General features: G+C 43.6%; 1 protein-coding gene across 1 annotated transcript in view; it reads right to left on the reverse strand.

Annotated features, from left to right (window-relative positions):
• Window positions 1-14202, reverse strand: part of PLS3 (plastin 3) — a 105204-nt gene that overhangs the window by 13597 nt on the left and 77405 nt on the right. The window contains exons 8-9 of the mRNA XM_086967234.1: window positions 10697-10820; window positions 5103-5227 (exon numbers count right to left, since the gene is read on the reverse strand). Of these exons, the coding sequence (XP_086823360.1) occupies window positions 5103-5227; window positions 10697-10820 (249 nt within the window). The remainder of the gene's footprint in view (window positions 1-5102; window positions 5228-10696; window positions 10821-14202) is intronic.

A 14202-nucleotide genomic window follows, 5' to 3' on the forward strand; every position in this document is an offset into this window, starting at 1 on the left:
ATGTTTGTATGCACTTTCTTATAGTGATGTGTTTTTTATATGCAGTTTTATACTCACAACAACGTGGGTTTTTTCAATGTGTGATAAAACCTGTAAGCATTTCTTCAGTGCCCATACCTATTTAGTGTCAACCAATAATGTGACAGCTTTCTTAGCACTGTGCACTTAAAAATCTGCTTGCTTCTCTAATGGAGTTATGTGACCAAGGCCTCTGGGTAGACCGAAACTACGACTACGAGGGACATCTGGATTGTTGGAAAAGAGTCTTGGCAATATATATATATATATATATATATATATATATATATATATATATATATATATATATATATATATATATATATACACACACACACACCAAGGTGTATTGAAGAGTGAGTGTATAAGTGTCTAAATGGATGATTTAGTAGGTGCACAACTGACTGTATAAACGAGTGACTAATCATGCCTTACCGAATGCATGGGTTAGTGACTAAACTGTGTGAATGTCTGTATTAGTCTGTCAGTTGGTGTGTAAGCTGCTGCAGGGGTAGGTGAGCAGCTACACGAGTGTCTATATGGGTTATTGATTGGTTGTCCGAATATCAGTATGGGTGCCTGAGTGTGTAGGTGAGTGGGGGGTGTGTGACTCTGTGCATAGATGTGTGAGTAGGTGATGCACTTGGTGTATGGGTTCAACAGTGCATCTATGAAAGGCTGCATGGGTGGGGTAGTGTGGGTATGGGTGTGTTGTTGAGTGAATGGATGTCTCAATGGTACATGTGTGAGTAACTACATATGTGAAAGGCAATATATGTGAGTGTTGGACTATATAAATGACCATATGTGAGAGTGAGTCATTGTGAGAGTGCCTGTATGGATGTGTGTGTGTGTGCTTCTATCAGTGATGGTATAAGTGGGAAAGTATGTGTTACTATCTATATAAATAAGTGAGGTGGTGTGTGTATACATTTATAAGTGAGTAAATGGGAGTTTCATTGATTCTTTGCATGACTGACTAGGTGTGCGAGTATGATAGTGCTGTATTGATGAGTGACTGCACATATGAGTGACTGTATGGGTGAATGAGTGGATGTGTGTGTGTGTAGACCTAGGAATCAGTGAGTTTGTATGTAGTAACTGATATTGGTGTGTCTATGGTTTTGAAAATGGTAGTCTGTATTTTAGAGTGGATGTATCAAAGGTTATACTAGGGTATGAGGAGGTGCATCAGATGATCATGTGGATGATGTCATCAGTGATGTCACTGACCAGGTCATGAATGATGTAATATGTGACGTCATCAGCAGTGCATTGAGAGGACGTGTGTTAAAGTTAGCTCAACTAACTAGAAAAGCCTAATTTCTCTGGTTTTGCACGAGTGAAATGTCCAACTAACTAGAACGTCTCTGAAACCTGTGGTTTTTTCAGTGAATGTCTATAATTTTTTTAATGCTAATTTCTAACTATAACGGCCCTGAAAACGATGGATTTTTCAGCGATTTACAAAGTTTTTTTAAATGCTAATTTCCAACTATAACATAGCAGTCAGGTTTGCAGAGTGGTGGAGAAAGGTGAGAGTGGCCTCCAAACACCGTTTAGCAATCCCAGTGTGTGTGATTTACTGGAGGTAACAGGAGGGGCAGCTAGCTCCCAACGTCAACCTAGGGGTCCAACTACCCCTTTTATTACATCCAGTAAGTCCCACACATCAGGATTGCTAACTTGTTATATCAGGTCCACCCTCTCGCTGCACCACTGTGCAAACGCGCCCCCTGGTGCATTGTAAGTTAGGGGATTAAGTCCCCTTGAATCCTGAAGGGCCCTTGGGGGCCGAATAGCCCACCAGGTACTTCCAGTAAGCGCCACAGAGCTGCGTTGCACAGAGGTGTTCTGAGGCCACGCCCCTTTTTACACCACGCTGCAAACGCAGCTTCTGACGCACTGCTGCTCAGAGGATGAAGTCCACTTGTGTCCCGAGGTCCTCAGGACACAGGAGGACCTCATTGACGGATGTATGACGTTACAATGCATGCTTTTACCACGCATGCCTTTACAACGCATAGTGCTTTGGGGCGCTGGATAGTGAATAGTTTAATTTACTATTCCAACTCCAGTCCCCGTGGATAGTAGGGAAGGTGTTGGATAGTACATTAAACCTATTCCCTATCCTAGAGCGCCCCCCCGCGCAATGCGTTGTAATGGTTTGCGTTGTAACAGTTGCGTCGTAAAGGCACTGCGTGGTAAAAGTTGCGTTGTAAAGGTTGTTCACCCTCATGGACCCACCAGAAGCCGTGTTTGCAGCATGGTGTAAAAAGGGGCATGGCCTCGGACCACCTCTCTGCAATGCAGCTCTGTGGTGCTTACTGGAGGTACCTGGTGGGCTCATTGGCCCCCAGAGATCCTCAGTATTCAAGGGGACTTAATTCCCCAACTAAGAACACGCCAGAGGGCGCTTTTGCAGAATGCTGCAGGGAGGGGGCGGGCCTCAGCGAGATGCCGTTTTTAGGTCTCGCTGAGTCAGCGCGCTTGCGTTGATCAGAGAGACATTTAGTAGTGGCTTTTGGAAGTGCTCCCAACTTGCGCTCACAAGCACACGCGCATCCCTTGCGTGCTTTAGCGCGTCATCGCGATCACTTTTGCTTTCAACGCGATCATGATGACTTTCTTTCTCTTGCACGGCCGCGCGGCGTTACTATTACTGCTGCGGGCGTTACTATTGGTGCTGCACGGCCAATTTAATATTCACTTCACCCACACGCCTATCCTCAACACTACTTCTTCCCCCACCTCTTTGCATCTCCTCCTCAACACGTTTCTGCACCCTGTTTTCCTCCAACACCTGGTGGAGGAAAGCAGGGTGGTTCGGTGCACATTAAGCTTGGGCGCCTCTTGACTGCAGACATTACATGCCCGGCCCTCTTGTGCGCTTTACATTGAAAACATCATGCCCGAGTGTCCCCACAGTGTTCAGACAGGCTTCAGCAGCTCTACCCACGCTGCGGGCCTCGCTCTGTTGCCACTTCATTAATGCGGCCACTACTGCCGCTCTCCTTAAGCCTTGTTGCTCCGGATGCGCTGGGACCTCTCAGCAGGGCAGTGGGCCTAATCTTCTGTGCCAGCCGGCCACGCGTGCACTCTTCCTATGGGCGGGGCACTACTGCCAAGGCTGCACTCCTGCACGCACGCCGCCTGCCGAAGGCTCCATCGCCCAGCAGCACCCTCCCGTCCTGCTGCTTCCCAGGAAACACAGGGGACCGGACTCCACAGGAAGCCCCTCCTTTTCTCCACCGTGAACAGTGAGTCTTTTTCTTCTATTGTAAACCGGGCCTTTACTGCCTCGCTGCACAGTGGCCCTCTCACTCACATTATACTTACCACCGCACATGCGGCACTCCATCCCATGTCTGGTCACTCCAATGGGGTCATTCTACCTGCTGCTGCCACTCGTGCCTTAGGCAGTTGCCTCTTTCCCCTTTCAGGCACTTCTCTACCGCTGTTCTGACCAGCCACTCGCTTCACGCTGTCTCATTTCACTCACGCTGCACGGGGAGCTGGCGCAGGAGACTGCTGGCTCCATTCCGGGCAGAGTTCATCTTCCTTGCGGGGGCGGGAGATTGGACAGCTCCTCCACTCTCCATCCTCCCACGTTAGGCTATCTTCACTTCTCGCCACAGCCCTACAACACCTATCGTCTTCCACAGCCTCACCTCCAGCCCTTTACTTGTCTGGCATCATTGGCGGCCCCCAACACCTTGAAACCTTAAGGGGTGATATGTTCGCACTTTACACATATGGATTATTATTATGCACAACCTTGGTAACTGATGATCTGGGCAGTGCATCTCAAGTCGGACAGTATAGCTCATTTTCAGAGCTGCTGTTATAAACTTCGCTCTCCTACTTGCCGGTGCTCTACCTTGCTAGGATGTCCACTACATAAACATTTCAGCCTGCAGGTAACTTTTCGGTGTAGTTTCTGAAGTTTACATATTTTTATTCTTCCCTTGTACCATTTTTTTCCCTGCCAGTCAGTCGCAGTAAAACATGCAGCGTATTTTGTGACCGAGTTCTTTCTGTATTTAATTTGTTTTTAGACAAAGCGTTACTGGGAAGAGCGGCCTCATAATAGTTATCTTCCATTGTTGTCTCTGAGCACTGACCTAATTGTTTACCCCAAAAATGCAATGCTGTATGTACACTTTTGCAGTTAATTCAAGTTCTAGTAGCTGGTTTTTAGCTTTGGCAACCGGATAGCTTAAGATGAATACCTGTTGTGTACAATATCATTATTTGCAGGGTGCTTTGATTAAGCCCATTGCTTACAGTTTATTAGGGTTCTAGTCACTCATTTACTTGCCTCTTGTTTAACGGCTTTCCTTCCAATTGTTTTTGTCCTTCGCCTGAAGCATAGCTTCTTTACCATCCTTCTCACTAGATGACTTGTGTTCATCCACTATTCACATTCAGGGAACACATTTATTTTCTTTTGCTTTTAGCACGTCATTGCAGTGCATGTGTTTTTGCAGTGCATGTCTTTTCTCAATTTGCATGCTGTTCTGTATTCCATCTAGGGCTTCGGTTGGAATGGTCTTTAACTTCTTCTCCCTCCTTTTTTAAGGTCTCTGCTCTAGATGGCATAGCCAATAGGTCTCGCCTTTGGGACCTTATAAATGTTTAGCCATGTAACAGTTAATGTTGTTGCACAAAGGATATTGTGCTGCATAACTAAACACTTATAAGGTCTCAAAAGCGAGACCTATTGGCTATGCCAATGCTTGTTTTTTTTATTTTGCTTTTGGAAGGGGAGGCTGTGTAGCAAATGTTTCAGCAATAAATGGCCCTTCAAGTGCTGAACAATACTTGTGTTTTTCCGTATGCTCAACAGGGTAAACATGCTTAAAAAATCCAATGGAGACAATTTGATATTTAGAAATAAACCTCTGAGCAAGCTGCCTGGCACAGCAACAGGAGAATGAAAACTCACTAATGTGCAGTGCAAGAAAACACACACGGATAGGCTAGACATTTAGATTGATCCTCCTCAATCGATGCACTAAAGAAGCGAGTTGTAACGTCAATTAAAGTTGCGGTGTTTTATTAATAAAATGATATTCACTTACTTGGCATTATCGTGCATGTCAGCGTCTGATAGGTCGCCGGTCTTTAGTAAGTCATAGTTAATGCAGCCAGGCTGTATGGCATCAATCAGATCAACAACCGCCAAGCTAGAGCTAATAGACTTGTCCTAGAGGAAACAAGAAGAAAAAAAAAGCCATGGGAGGTTACATTTCTAGACAGAATGCAGAGCAAGAATCCAACTATGCCATCGCATACATTGGCATTGGACCTCACACTGGCGTTGTGTTACAACAAAATAACATTCTGTTATTAAAATCTATACATTGGGAAAATAAAGTTAGTAACCTGTAAAAAATATTTGTCCACTATCTATTTATTCTAGAATCTAAAATATTTGCTGGTTAGTTCCACCATCCCCAGTGAGGATCCTGAAATTCTTTATGCAGAAATATCTATAGGAGCCTCCGTAGGTCAGCAAGGCCAAAGCCTACATTACCCATCACATTTCAGAACCAATAAAAGTATCTGCCTCGACCCCACACAAAGACTAGTGTTTGCCTGAACAGATTACCTAGCAGTATAAATGTCTCTTCTGAGGGTTTCTGGGCCACTTTTGGGAAGTCTCTATATTGGAGTTAAGAATGCATAGACCTGTATGTATAAATAAAATGGACTTTAAAACAGAAAGTGAGTCTAGTTTCACATGCTGTTTACAAAGATGTTTACACATTACTTGTCATTACAACGCGGTCATTACACCATTACAATGCGGTCATTACAGCGCCCGCGTTGTTACATCGCATGCCATTACAACGACTTGCTGTAGGGGGCAGAAGGTGTTGGATTTAAAATCCAACACCTTGCCTACTGTTGCACTGGAGTTGGAATAGTAAATGGTACTATTCCAGCATCCAGTGACCCCCCCCCCGCCACAGCAAGTCGTAATGACTTTCGTTGTAATGGTCTGCGATGTAACAACGCAGTCGTTGTAATGACCACGATGTAATGGCATGCGTTCTAAACGCATGCGTTGTAACGTGGCCTATTCTATGTGAAGTTTACAGAGGCATGTCTAGGAAAGCTATGCGCACATGACTGAACAGACTTTACAAATGTACACGTCCAGTGAAGGTTATAGAGGGGCCAATGTCTACAGTTAAAGATAACACCAGTCTGAATTATACACCGCCCACTTATCCATATGTCACATGCCTCAAGTATGGAAGGCTAGTCACCAAGGGAATAAGTCTTATTCATATAATACAGTATTGCCCTTCGGACATCAAAATTATGTAAAGTAATTTCTGATGCAGCTACTGGATTCTGAAGAGGAAGATGCAACTGAATGTGGACACAAATTCAGTGGGAATAAACGTGGGGAAAGGAAGTAGTTCTATTTAATCGTGATGAACGTTTCACATGTCTGCTTAGCGTAAGGATATAATAACATCTAAGAAAGAAAAAGGTAAATGCTTATTTGTCCCGGAATGGAAAAGGAGGCCAAAATAACATGTTTAACAGCGTACACAAATTCCATGGCAGTGGTGGTATTTGCATTACCCCTTCTAAACAGGTGTGAATGACTGGCATGGTTAGGAGTGACCTTCTGTGTGCTTTTAAGCATTCAAACGATGCAGCTCAGCACCCTGCGACCGGTTTTGGAGTAACACCCCATATCAAACAGGTCCCAGGATGCTGGTTTCCTGTCCAGGGAAGACCTGGCTTGGCAGTTCCGTTTGGACGGTTACCATGAGGCACAGGGTCAAGGCTGATTTGCATATGGTGAGAGATCTCGTCAGGTCAATTATTTTCGTGAACCATCTATCCAGCAGGGGGTAGGGGGGTATTTTGTAATCTATATGACACATTGCAGCGTGATCATCTTAAACCGTGAACCACAACCAATTAGTGTCCGGGGCAAGAGCCACCAGTGCACCAAGACAGAATCTAAGATTGTCAGCAGAGGGTATGGTTGTCATTTAATTTACTGAATTTCTAGAAAGCCAACCCCCAAGTATAGAAAGCGTTCCCTGTGTGGAACGGCAATGCTCATAATTGAGAGCCTGTCAATCAAGAGGTACAGCAATGACGTCCTCGAGTATTTCCGAAGCCAGAATATTTACCACAGACTCTAATTTACCACAGAATCTAAAGATTTACCACAGAATCACAAGAGGCTGTCAACACAATCATTCCATGCCCTTTGCATCACCACCCCCCGATCAGATCAGTGCACTTCTGCGAATCTAACAGACCAAGGGTTCATCACAATTGTGAATAGCTTTGGAGAGAATTGGCATTCCTGCCTCGTTCCTCTACAGAGTTGAATTCTCTTTGTCTCTGGAGTGAATTATTACCCTAGATGGCTTGGCTTGTGTTAAAATGACAACCACTGAGTTGTTTTGTAGAAATGTTTAATACATGTAGAGCATCACCAATAGACACTGCCAGCTCTCCAGTCTCTAGCTTCTACCTGGAGAAGTGTGGCTCACGGTGTGGAGAAGTGTGGCTCACGGTGTGGAGAAGTGTGGCTCACGGTGTAGAGCAGGCAGACCCGGAAGCTGAGGTCAGACCCGGGACCAGGGTTCAATTCCCGACGCGGCAGGGTCTTGAGCTCAAATGTCCACGGACTCGATAATTCTCGCTTCGGTGCCTGCTCTAATCATGGGTTCTCACTCTGCAACTCTGGGCATTAAGCTTGCTTAATCTCCACAACGGCCCCCTGCTGCGGGATCTCTGGCTTTCACCTTGGGGATGCCCTGTAGGGGCTATCTCACAGGGAAAAGCCAGGACGGGTTCCCAAGGCAAGCGCCGGGAAACCTCCGGGTAGCTGTGCGCTCAATAAATGCAATAATAATAATAATAATAATACCTGCCTTAACACAGGCATCACCATCGAGACTGGAATACAGGAGCGAGCTGGAATTTATCCATAAACAATTCTAGCTAATATAACAGCTTGCTCAAGTTTGGAATATGATGTGGAGACACCAGACATAGACCAGAAGTACAAAAAATGGAACCACTGATATGTACAGGAACCAGTCAAGGAATGACCAGAAGAATCACCAGACAAATGTAATTCAGATGGTAGAGGCCAACGACCAAACATGCTGAAATTGAACCGCTGCTAAAGAAATCTGGACACTGGCAGAGATAACAAGTGGACAAGCCCACTCCCTAGCTAAGGTAGAATATGGGCCTCTGGACCAGACTGGATAGGAGCATGAGCCACGTGTTCTTTGAATAAACCAAATGCATTCCTTAGAGCTCACAAGATAAAAATGTGGAAAATGGAGATCGACGTACTAAAGGAATTCAGTGAGTAGCTCAAGAGCCTCACAGCTTTTCTTCCTGAGAGCATCAGCACAGCTTTCGTTTGTCCAGTTAGGGTGACATTCACTTGAAGAGCCACACTCACCGACTGGAGAAATGCCTGGTACAGTGCGGGTTTCTGAGCCTCTATGCTCGATTCCGCTCATTAATATAAATAAAGTCAAACACCTACAGTGATATGGGGTCTCCTGTGCTCTGCATGCACACAATACAGTTTAGCAGAGGCCTTGTCTCAATTGCATGACAAGAAGCATAGAAATGCACTGGTAATTCTTCCTCCAGGGAGGTCACATAGATGGATTAAAAACAAAGCACGGCCCATAGGTTGGAGTAGTGTCTACATGGGTTGTAAAGGATCATAAAATGGATACAAGGAAATGGTTAGAATAATCAAAAACCCTACTAGGCACATTTCATAGCGTCATTTGTAACTTCTCTTTAATCTTAGAGAAGGGGAACACCAATATGCAAATCAATCTAGGTTCTGCTCCAACGGGAACAGTCTGCTCAACACGGTTAGGACACACTCTCTGAATGAGAACACAAGCCACTCTAGACGTGTTTGGCTTCACAGAGCCTCCTGAAGCAGGGGATGTGGCTAGCAATTCCAGAAGGACAGTAACTTCCGAGGTGGGGCAAAGACTGTGGCCCACAGAAATTAATTAGACAGATTAATTCAAGCATTCTGTCCATCAGTTTGTTATTCTCATTAGCAGAGAAGAGGCGGGATCCAGTACACAATGAACTACGGAAAAATTCAGAGGAGAGTGCGCGACCACAAATACATGCCCTCATGCATACACAGTACTAAACGTACAAAATTCTTTAACTGTTTTGAGAAGGAATATATGATTCCACAACTTGGTGGCAAAAGGGACAATAGGAGAGTGCTGAGCCATAATACTAGAAGACTTCTGAGCCAAAAAGCTTAAAATACTCATAGAACAGTGCTTGGTCGTCACACGACTTGCAGAAGAAAACATCAGAACAAAGAGTAAGCGCTATAAAAATAAGTTGAGAGAGCAAGTACATTACTGAGAGGAAGGAATGTACACAATGCTTTGTACAAAACAAACGTAAGAAACAGTACCTTAAGCCCCCATTTGGAAGAGGGGGGAGGGGTCAGCTTACCGGCCCGACAGGCCAGCGAAGTCTATGGCCTCCACTGTTACATTTACAGGTCCCAGCCTATTTGATGGGAATCTCTAGACTTTCAGAGCAACATCCGCTGCAGCCTTTCCTCTCAAGGCGATGGGTTGGTCGAGAAGGCACCATGTTCGTAGCTCCCACTCAGTAAACTTTTTGTTTTAAGAACAAACTCTTAAAGTGGGAGTTTTTTTTATGAAGACCAAAAAACAGGAATCCGTGTCCCTGACACATAGGGACATCGAGATATTTCACTGCCTCAGAACGACTGCCATGCGCAGTCCACGGCATGGAAAACTAGGCATAGTCACTGCATCCTAAATTGTTAAAATGACTGAGATCACATATTTCTGAGGGCAGAGCGAACTGACGCTCACAAGTTGCAATACCGTTTTCCCCACCTCTAAATAGTATTGGGGAACCATGAATTTTACAAAGCTCTTGAACACCAATTTAGGGTGGTTAACATGATCCACCAAACTCTAAATTAAATACCTTATCTCAGCACGGTTGCAAGTCTGCTGAATTATAAGGGCCTATTTTATGAAAGGTAGTTGGGAGGTATTGGGTACCACCGTAGGTATACCTCAAAGTTTATACTTGGGATATACCCACTTCCCCTGGGGAAATTCTAGTAGTGCCCATTTTGCTGTGTATGAGTTACTCAATTGTACATTGAAAGCATTTATAATTGGGGCCACAAACACCATAATTGGTACACAAATATCCACAATTCAAAACATGGCCATACGCTCTTATAAAAGAAGGGGAGAATATGTAAGAGGAGCATGAGAGATTGAATCAGGAGCAAGGTAAGTGAGAAGAGAAGCAGAGATCGAAGGACCAGCAATGAAATGTTTGTATGTCAAACTGTGGTGCGCCCCATATGCTGGATACATCTAAACAACGTAGAAAAATGACCATTACATCAACTGGAAAATCATTACCAGGTTTATTATCTTGGAAGAATACACACCCAACCCCATGAAAAAGTTGCAAGGTCAGTTAAGTAACAAATCTTAAATTCTAAGTCTGTAATACTCAATGTGTGGAATGTGGAAGAAAGACAGCGCTCCTGTGTAAGTGAAACTTTTTTAAAGACCTACAGCCTTCTTTAGTCAAAATATATTAAAACTGACATATTTGCACTTACCTTAAAGCTCTGAATGGATGACGACTTTCCAGCGTGACGCAATGTGTCATTCACCCATTTTACAATGAGATCATCATTTGCTTTTTGGCCATCGCCGAGGTCTGACAGAACGTTCAATGTGTACCTGAATTAAAGTGAACGAAAAACAAATCTGAGAACCGAAGTTAATGAAGGAACAGTAGGAGAGAAGCTCTTGAGTGTTGGGGGAAGAAAGGCATGATAGCAAGAAAGAATGTAGTTGTGACAAAATGCGAAAGGGATTAACTGAGCTTTACGGAATCAAAATGATTCCTTTTTTAAGAAGACTTAATATTTTTACAATATATAGGCTACTTCTTGGCTTGTGTTCTTCCTTTTGTAGAAATTCAGGAATTGATGAAACAGAAGCAACAATAATTACTATTTTCATCGCTTGGGATGCCACTACTTCCCACAGTTTGAATATTATGCAGCAGAAGAGGGATAGGAGGATGGAGTTGAGACAAAAGGTCTAAAAATACACTTATATAACCCGAATCTTTGGATGTTACTGTTAATTACCGTAAACAATGGCTAGCCAATAAGTCCAGTATAATCACCCGAAGGGACATATACAAGCAAATCCCATAAGGATCAACATATTCAAACCTATATACTAGATGGAGATATTTGTAACTGCATCACAGTGATATGAATAGGAGCATATGCTGCTGGCAAAAAGACGAAGGCGTAAGAAATCTTGAGACATACTTATTTAACGTTGGATAGGAGGGTTCACAACTACACCAAAAGCGGTGTTGAATGTCTCACAACGTATTTAGGTAACAACTCAGCAACATGGTATTCCAAGATTCTTCTTTCTCAGTCAAACAGCATTATCCAAATATATGACCAGCCAATGCCTGGACACAAGTTCTCGAACAGGTCAATAAAGAATCCCTAGTTTTTATTGCATGTGAACTCTTCTAATCTGAGCATGTATATGATAGAGTTATTTGCTAAACAGAAATGCAGAAAAAACCACCAGTCTGTGGATGTACATATGTCCACACAAGGCATATTAGCTTATGATGCCACAGATGAGCTCTTACTTTGAACAGTATTACCACCAATACCTTCAAGGATAGGCGCAATAGCAACAAATTAACTAACTTTCACGCTAACAACTAGCACACAGCAAGCTTAATTGTTGGCCACACAAATAATATATTTTTGAGTGCTTCTTTTAGTCTCATACCGAACGCTAGATGCCTAAGACTGGGTCAACTACCCATCTACTTTGATAGGATATGGGACTCCAGTGGTTCTCGCCACCTACTCTCCTACCCTAAAGGATTTATCAGACAAAAAAAAAACATTAAGTGCACAAAGCAACCAGAGGTGGATTAAGCATTGCAGCTGGGCTTTAGAAATATGGTGCATTTGAGGAGAACGTTCCTAGGACACCTTTTATGGCCAGAAGTGAAAGTCCAAAGATCGAGCAGAAACAATCTGCATTAGCTATGTCAACAACACAATTACCACAAGGTTGACACAAAATTCCAGCTTGAAAAGGACTTGGATCAGATGGGTTCAACAATTTTATAAGTCATCTTCGCAATTAATTAGTCTGCCACACTTCATCTTCAGTGACTAACAGCATTGCTATGCACTACTGCTGCAGCCTCACAAGAGGTTCTAGTTCAGAGATCATAAGAGTTAAGAAATCTCTAGGACTACATGAATGTAGGCAATAAGGCCCTAATGTGGATAAGATAGGCTGGCAAGTTGACCTGCGAGACTCATCTGTGGCAAGGCAAATTATGTCTGGTTTCTGACCATGGGACGGAAAATGTATGGACAGGAGACCATTAGGAAATTAGGAACTGAATTTGGCTTGTATGGTGGAAGATCTTGGGTTTGTGATAGGGGTTCGAATGCTGATTAACATGGCCTTTTAGTAGTCAAAAGAGATATAGCAAGGCACTGGAAATCATCTGAAGAGCTCAAAATAACAGACAGGATGCATGGAACTGTCCTCCATTAATCATACCCTTGACTGCCAATGGAAAAATACAAATATTTAGGAGCCCAGTGCTTCAGACAGAAGAATAGTTAATTACCTGTAATCTGTGGTTCTCCAGTACTGGTGTCTTTTATAGATACACATGCCAGACTCATTCCCCGTCGTCGGAGTGGGAGTCCCACGGTACATAAAAAAGCAATAATATGCATATAATAACCAAAAACCTTGGTAATAACCAACCAAGAAGTACAGTAGCCCTAAGCTACAATAGCAAAACTTCCACACTTATGACTATCCTAGTCATTTTGTATAGACCAAACTGCAGCCAATCAGGCGACAGCATCCACCAGAATGTTCTCCCCAGAGGCTCAAGCTCTCAGATTTTCTCACACAGGAGTGAAGCCAACATAATCGCCTGAGGAGCCTCTGAGGGGAGGTGGGCGGTGCATGTGAATCTATGAAAGACATCAATACTGGAGAACCACAGATTACAGTTAAGTAACTATTGTTCTTCTCCAGTATTGGGGTGTCTTTCATAGATTCACATTCCTGAATCAGAGTAGGCAGTAATACAAATCATAATGCTCATAGACGCTCCTTGTATCATAGTACATATGCATGTTTTGTAAAAGAGACTAACATATTAAATAAGCGTCTAAAAAGAGCATAGAGGAGGAGGGAGAACAGAGGCTCACCTTATTTGAAAAGATTGCGAAGAACTGCTCGTTCCACTGAAGAATCTGCATCACTTGCAGCATCCAAACAGTAATGCTTGGTGAACGTATGCCTACTGGACCAAGTTGCCGCTCTGCAGATCTGATGGAGGCACACCAGCGAAAAGAGCTGTAGAAGAGGAGACCGCTCTTGTAGAATGTGCCCTTGGCAAAGACTGTAGAGGTCTTCCCGTTTGCTGATGACGCACACTGATTGCTGAGGACACCCAGCAGGCTATAGTCTGCTTGGATACAGCGTATACCCGACGTAGCCTTCCATATGCTACAAATAATTGATCTGTCTTTCGCAATGTTGCAGTTCGTTGGAGATAGAATTTGAGACATCTTCTGATGTCTAGGGAATGCAAGGCTTTTTCCGCCGCTGTTTGCGGATTAGGAAAAAATGTCTTTAGAATTACTGGCTCATTAAGATGAGTCAGAAGGAACTTTAGGCATGTAACTTGGATTGGTACGAAGCACCACAGATTTTGAAGTGAATTGTAAAAAAGGAGACTTGATGGTGAATGCCTGAATGTCGCTGACCCTACGTGCGGACGTCAGTGCCAAAAGTAGAGAAACCTTCCATGAAAGGAACTTGAGATCCACTTAATGAATAGGTTCAAAGGGGTGACACATGAGCTGAGCGAGCACCACATTTAAATACCAGGATGGAGGTGGACGTCGAATAGGAGGAAACATTCGGAATAGACCTTTAAAAAATTGTTGAATTATTCTAACAGAATAAAGAGAGTTAGAGCCATCTTGACGGAATCTGGAAATGGCTGCCAAAAACACCTTCAGTGTGGAAT

Source organism: Lissotriton vulgaris, chromosome 4_1 (genome assembly GCF_964263255.1).
Source record: "Lissotriton vulgaris chromosome 4_1, aLisVul1.2, whole genome shotgun sequence".
Taxonomy (NCBI): Eukaryota; Metazoa; Chordata; class Amphibia; order Caudata; family Salamandridae; genus Lissotriton; species Lissotriton vulgaris.